Source organism: Elephas maximus, chromosome X, assembly GCF_024166365.1.
Source record: "Elephas maximus indicus isolate mEleMax1 chromosome X, mEleMax1 primary haplotype, whole genome shotgun sequence".
NCBI classification, from domain to species: domain Eukaryota; kingdom Metazoa; phylum Chordata; class Mammalia; order Proboscidea; family Elephantidae; genus Elephas; species Elephas maximus.
The window spans coordinates 19,747,331-19,762,194 of NC_064846.1; the positions used below are offsets into that span (position 1 = coordinate 19,747,331).

General features: G+C 47.5%; 1 protein-coding gene across 7 annotated transcripts in view; it reads left to right on the forward strand.

Moving 5' to 3' along the window:
• Positions 1–14,864, forward strand: part of LOC126069484 (MAP7 domain-containing protein 3-like) — a 49,860-nt gene that overhangs the window by 5,238 nt on the left and 29,758 nt on the right. For 5 of the 7 annotated variants that reach the window (XR_007515928.1, XM_049872918.1, XM_049872916.1 and 2 more), the window contains exon 1: positions 9,280–9,629. The exons of the other annotated variants lie outside the window; for them this stretch is intronic. Coding sequence is in view for 4 of the 5 variants with exons in the window: in XM_049872918.1 (XP_049728875.1) it covers positions 9,299–9,629 (331 nt within the window). In the remaining variant the exon portion in view is untranslated. Of the gene's footprint in view, positions 1–9,279; positions 9,630–14,864 lie in introns of those variants that run through there. 7 annotated transcript variants of the gene reach the window in all.

The window sequence follows — 14,864 nt, forward strand, 5'->3', positions numbered from 1 at the left end:
TTTGGGGGTACATAACCCAATCCATGACAAGCGGTCAGTGTGCTGGAGGCTGAAGAACTAGTGCAGCCAGAAATAATGAGAAGGTGCACAGGAAGGAAAGGGTGTGTGGTTGGTGGAGGGATAAATCTGGCCGCTGAAACGGTCCAGGGCTCCGCCAAAGTGGAGCAAGCAGAGATGTGGCCAAGGAATCAGCCACTGGATGTGTCCTCCACGTGAACTTGGGAAGAAGAGCAAAAGCCAGGTGGCAAAGTCCTCAGCGAAGAGGGGTGGCCCCCTCTCCATCCCAGGCTTGTTTCTCCGGGGCTCCTTTCCTTCCTTGCAGTCTCGATTATGAGGGGGAAGAGACGTCAGCATATCACCAGTGTTAGAGGCTTGGCCGCTTCCTTGATTCAAGGGACAGAGCAGTACCCTTGGGCCCAGACGGGAGGGTTGCTGCCTCCTAGGTTCAAGGGGCAGGCCATCTCCTAGGCTTCAGCGGACAGGGCCACTGCCTACTCTTTCCAGAGGGTGGGGACGTTTCCTAGGTTCCAAGGTGGGGACACCGTCTCCTCAGCTCAAGAAGACGGACTATCTCCTCGGCACCAGAGGGCAGAGCTACCACCGAGTCCACTCAAAAGGAACAGTAGCCTTCTAGATAGAAGGGGCGGGGCCATCTCCTGGGTCCCAGGGGGTGGGGCCACTGCCTAGGCCAATCAAGAGTCGCAGCAACCTCCTTGGCTCAAGGTGCCGCACCTTCTGGAGTCCAGAGGGAGGGCCACCCTCTCCTCAGTTCAAAGGGCGTAGCTGTTTCTGGGTTTCAGGGGGCAAGGCCACCACCTACTCCACTCAAAGGGAACAGCAGTCTCCTAGGTTAAAAGAGTAGGGCCACAGCCACCAGGGTTCTAGGGTGTGGAGCCACCATCCCCTAGATCAAGAGGAGGGCTATTCCCTGGGTTCCAGGGAACAGAGCCAATGTCTCAATTCAAGAGGTAGGGCTATTCCTCGGGTTCAAGTGACAGGGCTACTGCCTACTTCACTCAAAGGGAACAGCAGTCACGTAGGTTCAAGAGGCAGGGCCACCACCACCATAGTACTAGGGGGCGAGGACACCATCTCCTGAGTTCAAGGGGCAGGGCTATTCCTTTCCGGAGGCATGGCCACAGTCACCTGTGTTCCGGGGGGGGGGCGTAACCACCATCTCTTCAGTTCAAGGGGAGGGTCTAGTCCTTGGGTTTCATGGGCGGAGGCACAGCCACTTGAGTTCCAGGGGGGTGATGCCACCATCTCCTCAATTCAAGGGGCAGGGCTATTCCTTTCAGGGGTCATGGCCATAGCCACCTGTGTTCCAGGGGGGCGTAGCCACCGTCTCTTCAGGTCAAGGGGAGGGGCTATCCCTCAATTTCAGGGACGGAGTCACAGCAACTTGAGTTTCAGGATGTGAGGCCACCATCTCCTCAGTTCAAGGGTCGGGGCTATTCCTTTTTCAGGGGGCATGCCACAGCCACCCGGGTTTCAGGTGGCGGAGCCACTGTCTCCTTGGTTCAAGTGGAGGGGCTAGTCCCTCAGTTTCAGGGTCGTGGCCACAGCCACCAGTGTTCAAGGGGGTGGAGCCACTATCTCCTGAGTTCAAGGGGAGGGGCTATTCCTCTTTTGGGGGCATGGCCACGGCCACCTGGGTCCCAGGTGGCAGAGCCACCAACTCCTCTGTTCAAGGGGTGGGGCTAGTCCCTTGGTTTCAGGGGCGGGGCCACAGCTGCCTGGATTCCAGTAGGTGGAGCCGCCATCTCCTCAGTTGAATGGGTGGGGCTATTCTTTCAGGAAGCATGGCCACAGTCACCTGGGTTCCAAGTGGCTGAGCCACCAACTCCTGGGTTCAAGGGGAGGGGCTATTCCCTCAGTTTTAGGGGCAGGGCCACAGCCAATTGAGTTCCTTGGAATGAGGCCACCATCTCCTCATTTGAATGGGCGGGGCTATTCTTTCAGGAGGCGTGACGACAGCCACCTGGTTTCCGGGTAGCGGAGCCACCATCTCCTCAGTGCAAGGGGAGGGGCTAGTCCCTTGGTTTCAGGGGCGGGGCCACAACACGAGTTCCAGGTGGTGAGGCCACCATCTCCTCAGCTCAAGGGGCGGGGCGATTCCTGTCAGGGGGCGTGGCCACAGCATCTTGGCTCCCAGGGGATGGAGCCACCATCTCTCCAGCTCAAGAGGAGGGGCTAATCCCTCGATTTCAAGAGCGTGGCCACAGCCACTTGAGTTCCAGGGAGGCCACCACCTCCTCAGTTCTAGGGGTGGGGCTATTCTTCCAGGGGGCGTGGCCACAGCGACCTCGGTTTCTGGGGGCGGACCCACCATCTCCAGTTCAAGGGCAGGGGCATGGCCGCAGCCACCCAGGTTCCAGGGGCCAGAGCCATCATCTCAGTTCAAGGGGAGAGGCTAGTACCTCGGTTGTAGGGGCGGAGCCACAGCCAGTTGAGTTCGAGGGGGTGATACCACCATCTCCTCAGTTCAAGCGGCAGGGCTACTCCTTTCAGGGGTCATGGCTACAGCCGCCTGTGTTCCGGGGGGTGTAGCCACCGTTTCTTCAGTTCAAGGGGAGGCGCTAGTCCCTTGATTTCAGGGGCCGAGCCACAGGCACTTGAGTTCCAAGGGGCAAGGCCACTGTCTCCTCACTTCAAGGGTAGGGCTATTCCTCTTCCAGAGAGCATGGCCACAGCCATTTGGGTTCCAGGGGACGGAGCCGCCATCTCTCCAACTCAAGGGGAGGGGCTAGTCCCTCGGTTTCAGGGCAGGACCACAACAGTTGAGTTCCAGGTGGTGAGGCCACCATCTCAGCTCAAGGGACAGGGCTATTCCTCTTCCAGGGGGAATGGCCACCTGGGCTCCAGGGGGCAGAGCCACCATCTCAGTTAGAGGTGAGGGACTAGTCCTTTGATTTCAGGGGCGGGGTCACAGCCACTTGAGTTCCATGGGATGAGGCCACCATTTCCTCAGCTGAAGGAGTGGTGCTATTCTTTCAGGGTGCGTGGCCACAGCCACCAGGGTTCCAGGGGGTGGAGCCACCATCTCCTCAGTTCAAGGGGCGGTGCTATACTCTTTCTGGGAGCATGGCCACAGCCGCCTGGGTTCCAGGGGGCGGAACTCTGGGATGGGGCCTAGCAATCTGTCTTAACAAACCGTCCCAAATCCTCTTTTCTTCTCGTTTTCTCCCATCTGGTTTTCACCAATTTTTAGCTCTATTCGAAATTCTGACGTGTTTTTAAAGGACATTCCTTGACATTTGGTGCTTTTTGGCATCCTATGAAGCTTCCTTCATATTACAGGCCTGTATTTAGAATGAGAAGGCACGACCCATGTTTGCTCTACTTTATTTAGAGTAAAGAAAAAAAAAAAGATGAGGACATTTTCTTGCCCTTTAATAATTTTAAGTCTAGATCTTTCTAAATATTTTCATTTCTTCCTCCTTCAGTCCCATGGAGGCTATTAAGAAATCTCATTCAGCAAATATTTGTTGCAGGATAGTGCGATAAATGTGGCACGTTTTCCTTCACACTTACATGTTGAAATAGACCCAGGTACTCTGCATTTATTGAATCGGCTGAGCTTTCTAGAAAGAAGGCTGCTTCAGGGGAGTCATATTTCTCTCCATTGAAAGACCTATATTAAACACCCACTTTCAATGGTTTCTTTCTTTTTTAATAATTTTTATTGAGCTTTAAGTGAACATTTACAAATCAAGTCAGTCTGTCACATATAAGCTTATATACACCTTACTCCATACTCCCACTTACTCTCCCCGTAATGAGTCTGCCCTTCCAGTCTCTCCTTTCGTGACAATTTTTCCAGATTCTAACCCCCTCTACCCTCCCATCTCCCCTCCAGACAGGAGATGCCAACACAGTCTCAAGTGTCCACCTGATACAAGTAGCTCACTCTTCATCAGCATCTCTCTCCTACCCATTGTCTAGTCTCTTCCATGTCTGATGAGTTGTCTTCGGGAATGGTTCCTGTCCTGTGCCAACAGAAGGTTTGGGGACCATGACCACCGGGATTCCTCTAGTCTCAGTCAGACCATTAAGTCTGGTCTTTTTATGAGAATTTGGGGTCTGCATCCCACTGATCTCCTGCTCCCTCAGGGGTTCTCTGTTGTGCTCCTTGTCAGGGCAGTCATCGGTTGTGGCCAGGCACCATCTAGTTCTTCTGGTCTCAGGATGATGTAAGTCTCTGGTTCCTGTGGCCCTTTCTGTCTCTTGGGCTCATAGTTATCATGTGACCTTGGTGTTCTTCATTCTCCTTTGATCCAGGTGGGTTGAGACCAATTGATGCATCCTAGATGGCCGCTTGTTAGCATTTAAGACCCCAGACGCCACATTTCAAAGTGGGATGCAGAATGTTTTCACACTAGAATTATTTTGCCGGTTAACTTAGAAGTCCCCTTAAGCCATGGTCCCCAAACCCCCGCCCTTGCTCCGCTGACCTTTGAAGCATTCAGTTTATCCCGGAAACTTCTTTGCTTTTGGTCCAGTCCAGTTGAGCTGACCTTCCATGTATTTTAATGGTTTCTTATTCAGTAGTTTGAGTCAACTCTGTTAAAGGCTTAAAAGCCAGCTATGCTGATAGGTTACTCAGAAGCAGTAGTTGTGGGAGACCTTACCAATTAGAAAGTGCACCTTTGGAAAAGACTCAGTAGCCAGAGTGTGAAGAAGTGGATGACCCCATAGGAATTAAGAGTAGGCTAGGGCTCATCAGAGAGCCCCGTGGCATAGTGGTTAAGGGCTACGGCTCCTAACCAAAAGGTCAGTGATTCGAATCCACCAGCCGCTCCTTAGAAACCATGTGGGGCAGTTCTACTCTGTCCTATAGGGTCGCTATCAGTCGAAATCGGCTCGATGGCTATCTTAATTTATTGAAAACTCTCTAGGTGGACCAGACCCACGAACTAGACAGTGGAAGATTCTTACTGATGGCAGCAGGTGAGGGCTGATCAACTGGTAAATTGGAAGGCACAGTAGAAGGAGTACAAGCTCTGCAGTCAGATATACATGGACTTGAATCCTGGCTCAGCCACTTCCTTGAGCAGGTTAGTTAACCGCCACGTGCCTGTTCCCTCATCTGTAAGATGGGGATAATAATAGAAACTACCTCCTAAGGTTGTGGTGAGGATGACATGAAGAATCCATGTAAAGCCTTTAGCACTTGTCTGCCATTGAATAGGCATTCAACAAATGACAGCCCTTACTATCTACCAGTAAGTATCTAAGATCCACCTACTACTCCAAACAGACAGCCGCCGCAGCTATACCTTTCCTCTCTGAGGTTTGTCTGAATTTCTAGTTTGGAGGAGAATGCCCTCGGTGGTGGTGGTGGTGGTGGTGGTGGTGGTGGCCTCTTCTTACTCTCCTCAGAAATTCACTGCCCCGACCCTGGTGAGCTCAGGCCATGAAAGTCAGTCCCCACACCCACCCCAGGAAAGGTCTTGGACGTCCTAAAACGAGATGGCACAGAGCAGCCTGCTGCAATTCAAGAGTGAGGTCACCCTGGTCCTGGGTGCAAAGGGAAGAGGGGAGCTGAAGAGTTGGAGGGAGGGGGCGGTGGTGCTGCAGTTGGAATTCTGGACCTGTGAAGGCTGCCAATTAACCACGCAAGAAACCAGCAGAGCCTGAGGTATGTCTGCAACTTAGGAGAGAAGGAAGTGCAGATTTGGGGCAAGGAAGGAAAATGTGAGAAGATTTGGCAAGAGATGAGTCCAAAATGAAACCTCCATCTCCCCCTTGCATCAGCCAAGCTGCAACAGATGCAGGGCAAGAGTCAGAAACAGGACCCTGTCTCGACTGCATGTGTGAGGATGATTGGACAGGTAGTTCAAGATGGAGTGACAGAACGAGCACAAGGTATTAGGCTGAAAACTCAGAGGACACTGCTGTGGTGGCAGCACTCTGTGTGCAAATGTATAAAAAAAGACTTGCTAAATTCCCTCAATGGTCATTATATGTGAATTTAATTTTTAAACACATCATCTTTTAATAGAAAAGTGGCAACTCCCTGACCTCTTGCAACTGTGGCTTCTGAATACTTTTCCTGCTGTTGTAAAGTTTTAGAAAGAAATAGCTGACTAAAAAAAAAAAAAAAAAGAACTGGAGTAGGATTCCAGTTCTCTTCTGCTCTCTGGGAACTCATGCTTTCCAAACACAGGGGAGAGAGGAGAGAAGCCCCTTGGGTTCTTTCCAAACTCTCAGACTGTTTTGGTCCCAGATTAGATACTCCTCCCAAGCTGGCACCCCTCCATTCCAGCATTTTTCTCAGAAATGTACAGTCTCTTGGGGGCTCCTCAGGGAGCTGCTTTGGCCCCAAGAAAACACCTAAGGGGGCCTTAATGGGCATCATGAACTTAGTGAGATTTTAAGCCCTTGGAGAGCGGGGCCGTCTTTCCCATTTAAGTCTCCACACTGCCCTACAAAACATAGGGACTCAGTGAATGAATGGGTACTAAATGGCACAGTAATCTATCAAAGACGTTAGAAGGAAGGAGAAATCTATAGGGTTCAAAGACAAACCAATCAACTACACTGTATGAAGCTTGTTTGGATTTTTATTCAAACAGAACAATATGAGACAACTGGGAAATGTGAACATACGCCATGCTTTTCAAATTTGTAAACGTCATCATCTTAAAAAGAGGAGATTTTACATTAAAATCCATATTTCTGGCTTATTTTGAAAAACAAATGGGAAGATCTGGCCGTAGATGGGCATATTTTCCTACTCCTCAAGCTGGAATGGAGGAGCAGTTGTTGACTTTTGGAGGTGTGGCAAGTGCTGCTCTCTGCTTCCTGCAGTTCCCACCTCCTGTCCAGAAAAACTGCCATCTCTTCTTCCATGAAGGCTTCCCTGATCACCCAAACAGGAATGATTTCTCTTCCCACCGAACTCCTGGAAGGAGCCCTAGTGGTGTGGTGGTTAAGCCCACAGGCAGCTCTGCAGGAGAAAGATGTGGCGGTCTGCTTCTGTAGAGACTTACAGCCTTGGGAACCCTATGGGGGCAGTCCTACTCTGTCCCGTAGGGTCACTATGAGTCAGAATCAATTCAACGGCACACCACGGCTGGGCTCCTGGTACACAGTTTAATTACTCCCTCAGCTACTAGCACCTGCTGCCTGTATTTGGTGATTTATGGACATCTTATCTCCCTCCTGGGGCTGAATTAAGGCCTTTAGAGGTGCTGAGCATGGCAAAGATTATGTAAGGTGCCTCCCCGTATGGAATTCCAAATCAAATTTTATTTCTCAAAAGGGACACAATGCTTACACACAAACCGTCTAGATTTTTAAAAACTCTTCCAAGTCCTTATTTTGGAAGGATTTCAAACCTGCAGAAGAGCTGAAATAGTTCAATGAACATACATGAAACTCTAGATCCACCAAGTTTTAACACTTGGTGATATTTGCTTCATCTTTCTGCTTTTCCCCCTAAACTACTTGATAATAAGTTTGAGACATTATGACACTTCACCCCTCAGTTCTTCAGCATTTGTTTCTTAAGGAAAAGGACATTTTCCTATAACCATAAGACCATGATCATGAAATCTGACCTTGATACAATGATATTATCGAGTATACAGTTCGTATTCAAATTTAACCTATGGTCCCAATAATGAATGCCCTTTTAAAGCTGGGTTTGTTTTTGGTTTTTTCCAATCCAAGTTCCAATCAAGGATCCTGCATTGCGTTTGCTCTCTAGCCTCCCTCGATCTGGAATACTTCCCTGATTGTTTTTTTCTTTTAATCTGTCACGACATTAACATTTTGGAAGCATACAGACCAGTTGTTTACCTGATTGTTTCTTCATTATTGGACTTGGGTTCAGCATTTGTGCAACAAACTACAAAGTTGTTACTGCATTTTTCCAACTTTTCTGTTTGTGAAGTTCGCAAGTAGTTCATCAACACTGAACTTGTGTTTGTGTATGTGTGTGCTTGGCTGGTGCCCTAATGACATATGTGTCACATAAATATCATGGATACGGTCATGTGACAATGTTGCAAAGCATCTGTCGTTCTCTGTCTATGCTTAGGAGTAGGACTTTAGGCGCAGGATTGGCCATAATGCCAAACTGGTTTTCCCCACCAGAACTGATCTCCATCCTCACCAACACTTATTGGCCACTCTTTAAGTTTTGTCAAATCGGCAGGTGCAATATAATATCTTGTTGTGGTTTTTGTTTGAATTATCTTGACTACTTAAGAGTTTGAGCATTTTTGTTATGTTTATTGGGCATTTGTCTTTCCTCTTCTGTGAAAGGCCTGTTTGTGCTTTTCGCCCACTTCTTGGGAGGTTGTCTTTTTCTCAGGTATGATAAATTATATATTTTTCAGCATTATCATGAAACAGTATCCCATATGACCCTGTGCATGCATAGTGGGGTCAGACATTTTGGGTTCAAATTCCAGGTTTGTCAATTATTGTGTGAGACTCTGGACAAATTGTTTAACCTCTCTCTGCCTTAGTTTTCTTATCAGTAAAATGGGGATGACAATGGTATATACCTCATAGGATGGTAGGGGGTAAAATTAGTTAGTGTGTGTAATGTGTTAGAACTATACCTGACTTGGAGAAAATAAGTGCTATTATTAGCTTCTTCCATGATAGCTCCCATGTAATTTAGAGACACAGTGGGGTTATCAAAGTGCCATAGTGGTGTCCTGCATGCACCTACCACCCCCCCCATAAACTGTGCCCCTACAACCGTGTGTCACTCCACACTAATAACGTGGCAACTACACTTTGTGCAGGCAACAGGTCCATTAAGGTTTTCCTTGGGAATGGGGAAAAACAGTTTGCAACCTCGAGGGGCCTCACCCAAAATCTGAATAGATTAATGCCAGTAAGTCCTCTCCTTCACTTTAAAGACCCACAAGCCCCTATAGATATTTCCTTCAACCTTGAGACCTAACAGTGTCATGATTTAGATTTATTCGGCAACAATTTAAGGAATTCTTGATGGGTTGGCCCCTACACCCCTCACTGGGCCTCTTTCCCTCACTTGGGCCTTTCTTTCCGTCGTGTTTCAAAGACTAGGAAACTCATGGCACAAGTGCACAGGAGAGGCAGTCAGCGCCCCTGAACTGAGCGAACAATGGAAGGCTGGAATGTTACTGCGTTGCAGGTAGAGGTGATGAGCAGAATAAAGGAACAGAAGGCCAAGTCAGTGATGATTGGCTGGTCCTGAGGCTAGGCGAAGGGAGAGCTTGCCACTCAGGCTAGAGTCTCTCAGGAGGTGGTAGAGGCTGCTCCGCACCTGAGGAAGTGGTGCGTGGCAGGCACCATGGAGAGCCCACAAGAACCTAAGTGGGCGCGGCGGCGGCGACGGCGGGGAAGGCCACCGCTTCCGCAGCCAGAGCCAGAGCCTGAGCCTGAGTCGGAGTCCGAGTGGGAGTCGGAGACACCGCCCAGGCCCTCCCCGCCCCCGGCCCCCGTGCGGCCCCGGGCCGGGATTCACCCCCGGGCGCCTGGCGTGTGGCCTGACCGGGAGAAGCCCCGGTGCGCGAACCCTATAGTCTGGGAGCCGCCGGAGATCATCCGCTGGGATTTGAAGAAGTGGGAGGAGACCGACGCCTACTACCGCACATCCCTGAAGGGGCTAAGGCAACAGACGGGTGAGCGGGTCGGCGGCTCCGGGGAGCTCAGGCCTGCGCGGTGGTGGGCTGCCCGCGGCCGGGGGCCTTTGCAGCGGTGTAGCGGGCTCCAGCAAACTTCCCTCGGAGTTGCCCCGCGGCATCTGGTCCCCCTCACCCCTCCTGTCCTTCAGGGTTCCCGGGGCGGGACGCGGGCGGTGGGCGGGTGGTTGGTGGAACGCTTGGCCATGGTCACCAAGGGCAGAACTCAGGCGCCAAGGGCTGCAGTCCGGCGGGTGGGCGGGGAGGGGCGTGGCGACGAGGCTAACAGGCGTCGCTGGCCCGGGGGGGGGGGGGCGACCCCAGACCCGCAACGGCAGGAGCCTGGCTAGTGGTTGGACGGCGACCGCCCGCGCGACCTAAGGCAACTGCCCCTCAACCGGCCGGGAGTGCGGGGACCACGCGGACCCGCGCGTGGAACTGCCGTGCGCCTGGGGAAGCCCTTCCAGGCGGGGGAGACTTGGAGTCCCCTGAGTCTGGGCTCGTCCCCTTTTGCTTTTGAAACCGTTGCCTCTTCCAGAGCTCCTCTGCACCCTCTTGCTCAAGGGCCGGTCAGGAAGGAGCTGTCGGGCTGTTTGTTTCTCCCAAAGTTGGGATGAAACTTGGCTCTCTGCTCTTCCTGATTTGCATGCTAACACGTGACTTCGACAAGATGTCACCTTCCGTGGGACATCTTGCAGTCCCTAGGCTGAACTGAAGGAGAATGAGCACTTCAAAGTGCTGTCTTCTAAACTGGTTCCATCACCCAAAAGTTTTTTCCTCCGCGAAAACCGTGAATTTTCTGAGACTTGGCACCATGTGTCCAGGAGATAGCGCCACTCGCTACCTGAGCGCGATCGAGTTTCTTGCTTTGCAGAGGGTCCTTTTTCGCCTGCTTTCAGACTACTTACCTCGAGTATGAGTCTGAGTACAACAATTTTGTTGACTTTACTGAAATCCTTAGGAATTTTTCATTGCAGTTAAAAAATTGAGATCTGACAAAAAAGATTAGAAGGCAATGGGGTAGTAAACGCCTTGAACCAAATCCCCGAAGAACGTGCCAGTAACAAATACACTTTCATCGTTCAGTAAGAATTTTCCATTCTCTAGTTCATGGGTCTGGTCCATCTAGAGAGTTTGCAATAAATTAAGATGATTTTATTGCTTTCTGACACCTAAGGCTCGCTGACATTGCTTTACATTAATGATTTCTATTAACTAGTACTAATTCCAGTGTGCTAAAGGAACTGTGAGGAGCCCTGGTCGGCAGTGTGAACCCCCCAGCTAGCTGCTCCACCTCGGGGCTGGTGGGGTTTGTGGCAGTCTGCTTCCTTAAGGATTAACAGCCTTGAAAACCCTACGGGCAGTTCTACTCTGTCCTATAAGGTCGCTGTGAGTCAGAATCCACTCCACGGTTCACAACACCAACAACCAAGGACCTGTGGTCTGTATATCCCCTAAAAAACCAAAAAGCCCTTTGCCATCGAGTTGATTCCGACTCATAGCAACACTATAGGACAGAGTAGAACTGCCCCACGGGGTTTCCAAGGCCCGCCTGGTGGATTCGAACTGCTGACCCCTTGGCAAACAGCCATAGCTCTTAAGGACTATGCCACCAGGAATGCCATCCCCTAAAAACATTTGGATACTGAATTTTGGAAAGTGTTTTAATATTGTGTATGGGACAGTTGCTGGACTTCACAATACTTCAAACCAAAAAATTAAAGCAATGCAACAACAACAAAAAAAAGCCTTAACCCAGAACCCTAGTTTACATCCTTGCTTCCCACTTCATGCCAGGAATTGAAACATGACATGTTAGACTTTCACAGAGCACCAGCTTGACTAGAACTGCCCCCTTGGGCTCAGCGTTTTCCTGAAGGGGACAAGGACAATGAAAAGTCTTTGCTCGCAAGCCCGTTTCTTCTCCTGTTGGACACCTGGCTCCAAGAGTTAAAACACTGTCCTGAGCAGGTAACTTACTTGGCACAGTAGAGAAGAGCATCTATAAAAACTGTCGACATATGTACATTATACACAGCACACATACATGTTTATTGAGTTATGTTTACAAAACACACATGTTGTACCTTTTTATACAGAAGTGTTTTAAAATAATATTTTTAAATAATATTTCAACCAGGTAAGCATAGAAAACATTGCCACGGACTCATCACCTTTCTCTTCTGATTTTCTGAATTCACAAATGACTTCTCAGTTTAGAATAAATTATTCCAAAGAATATTTTCTGCAGATGCGGAAGCATCTACTGAGACTGAGAGCCAGATTACAGATTTTTAGGGCCACAGAAACCTGAAGGTCATCTAGCCCAAGTGTCTCATCTATAAATCCCATGCAGCTTCACCAACTCGAATGCACACTCTAATGGGGAGCTTAATATTTTTCCAAGTAGCCATTCCATTGTATTCTGCTTTAAATGGTAGAAAGTTATCTCTAATTTTCACTATCTTCCAGACATGCTGTCTTGTGGATTGCACTTGATGTCTTCTGGAAGTCAGCCCTGTGACTTTGACTGTTGTTTTAGGCAACAGTTTGCAAGTCGGCCTTATTTTTGTGGTTCCCTGGCTGCAGAATTCTTACTTTGGTTTCTTACGAACTTTTTCCTAATAGTTTCCCACCCTCTTCCTGGCCTAAGGATGTGTAACCTGTCATAATGTTATGAAGAGAGGCCCTTGGCATCAGTGGAATGGATCCCAACTGCTTTGAATTTGGGTGGATCAAGGGGCAGGGCCAGCAGCTGTGGGGAGAGTCAGCTCTTCCTGCTCCTAGCTGCTGCTTGACTCCACAGCGGGAGCTCAAGATATGGGAGTTTGTGGCAATTGCTCGTTTTTATTGTTATCCAAATAGCAGTGAGTAAGAACCCACTCAGCAGCTCCTCCAAAGAAAGGCCTGGAGACCTGCTTCAAAAAGATTACAGCCAAGAAAATCCTGTGGAGCAGTTCTACTCTGTAACACGTGAGGTTGCCATGAGTCAGGGGCAAACTCAATGGCAGTGAACAGCAACAAGTACTCAATCTATTCATCTGCGAAAATGAGTTTCATGGTATGGTATTCTCTGCCAAAACCGTAGTCCTTTTTGTGGTAAGAAAACTTGTGATGTACTTTTGTGATCTATACCCTTTGCTGCCTAATAAAAATACTAGCTTATGTGATCTAATATTTCTAGTTAGCGCACCAGGAAGCATCTTGGGGGAAAAGGTCCTGGAGAGATGGGGCTAGAAATTTTATGTTGAGCTCTGAGAGGGATTTCAAGAGCAACAGCTGTAGCAGACAATTTAGAATTGCTGAATTAGTATTACATGAGTGTTTGTCATCGTCATCATGTGGTATTAAGCACTTTGAGGTAACTGTCCTTGAGCACAGCCTTAGGAAGATTATTGCCATGCTGAACAAGTTGTCTTGAAGAAGTATCCTCCTTCCTTCCTTCACTTCTGCCCTTCCTTCCTCCCTTCCTTCTCTTCCTTCCTTCCTTCCAGCTTGCCCTACTAGAGCCAGACGGTGTGTGTCTTTTGGGGTGGGGGCTGGAGAGAAGCAGAAACTTTCCACTACACTGAAGTCACTAATGAGCTTTCTATTCAATAGAGAACCTTAACATTTGAATGACATCTTTTTTTAAATCTGTTACATGTATTTCCTTTTTTCTAGTGTCTAAAAGGTATTCTTTAATTTTGGCTCCTAGCTTCATCCTAGTGGTTCTTAACTGATTTGGGTTTGTTTCATTCTGACACTTACTGGGTAGATAGGATGATTGGATAGGTAAGAATCTCCACCTTAAAGGGTTTGTCCATTTTTCCCCTGAGAGGAGAATGGTTTTCTTTTCAATATGTCTTTTACAAATTTTCTCTAAACTTGGACTGTTCTTAGCCACAGCACAATAGTACTCTCTTTACGAAGAAGAGAGACTGACTTGATTTGTAAACTTTCACTTAAAGCACAATAAAAATTATTTTAAAAAAAAGAAATTAGATGGTTACAAATGATTAATGTTGTATTTTTAAAATCTTTCCATTGCTATATTTCAAAATAAATTTTAAACCCAAATGTACGTTTTTCATTTATTTATAGTTGAATCAACACTGTACATTTAGATCTTACTTCCTTCTGCCTGATTTTTTAAACAGAAATAACCGTAGATGTAGCTGTGGTGGGAATAACGAACTAAATCATAGAAAAGTTAATGTGATTTTTATACAATCTAGCCCTTGATAAGTAGATTATATTTTACAATAAAGTTCCTTTTTACAATTAAACCAAGTTCTGATTTCCCCACTTACTACCTGTGTGACCTGGGAAAGTTATGATTAACGTCGGTTGTCTCATTGGTTAAAAACATGGAGAAAATAACGACGTCCATTTTACAGGGTTGTTATGAGAATTAAATGAGGTAATACAAATTAAAAAAAAAAAAACTTTGTAAATGGTGAAGTGATATACCATATTTGTTATGGCCGTTTTTAAGGAAGGTACCATGTATCTCGATGAAGAGTCATAATTCAATTTTAGTAATAAATGCTATACATTTTGTTAATTTAGTCTCCAAGCAAAAGTCAACCCTAACTTGGGGTTTAGAATTAGTATAAGAGCTACAGAAAGATATGGGCATATTCTAAATACTGTGGTATACTTACTGTACCTTGCTGTTATTTTTAAATGAGTGTTAAGTAAATTCCCTCCAAATGAAGTTAAATAAAATGGTCACCGACTCTGGTAAGCCTAGACATAAAGGCTTTCTCCCTTTTCTTGGGCATTTTAAATAATTTTTAAAGCCTGTCCTCTTTGCAAATGTGTTTCCTACCAGTAGGAATTTGGGCATAAACGTCTAAAAAGTCTAATTTGTCTTTATTACCATATTAATGTTTATATGATCTAGTCCATTATTCTCAACACAACTCCTTCTAAGGTTATTTCTGTTTAAAAAAAGTTTTCAGCTGGTGAGATTGTGCGTTTGGGGGGAATTTGTCCTTAAAGTCAGCTAAATTGTGTCAAAATATGAACTTCTTAAGACTTCTAAGCAGGAGAGCTGAATGTGCAAAAATGTAACTACAAGGTACTTTATTGTTTTCTCTGCTCACATAGAAATGTTGCTAATGGAGGCTGTGTGGGAGGGTTTAATTAATTTATAGTCTAGATTTCAGAATTTTTCTTAATGCACCAGTGCTCAAATCCAGAAGACAAATATAGTCCACAAAATTGTTAGTAGTTGAATGATTTAGGAAG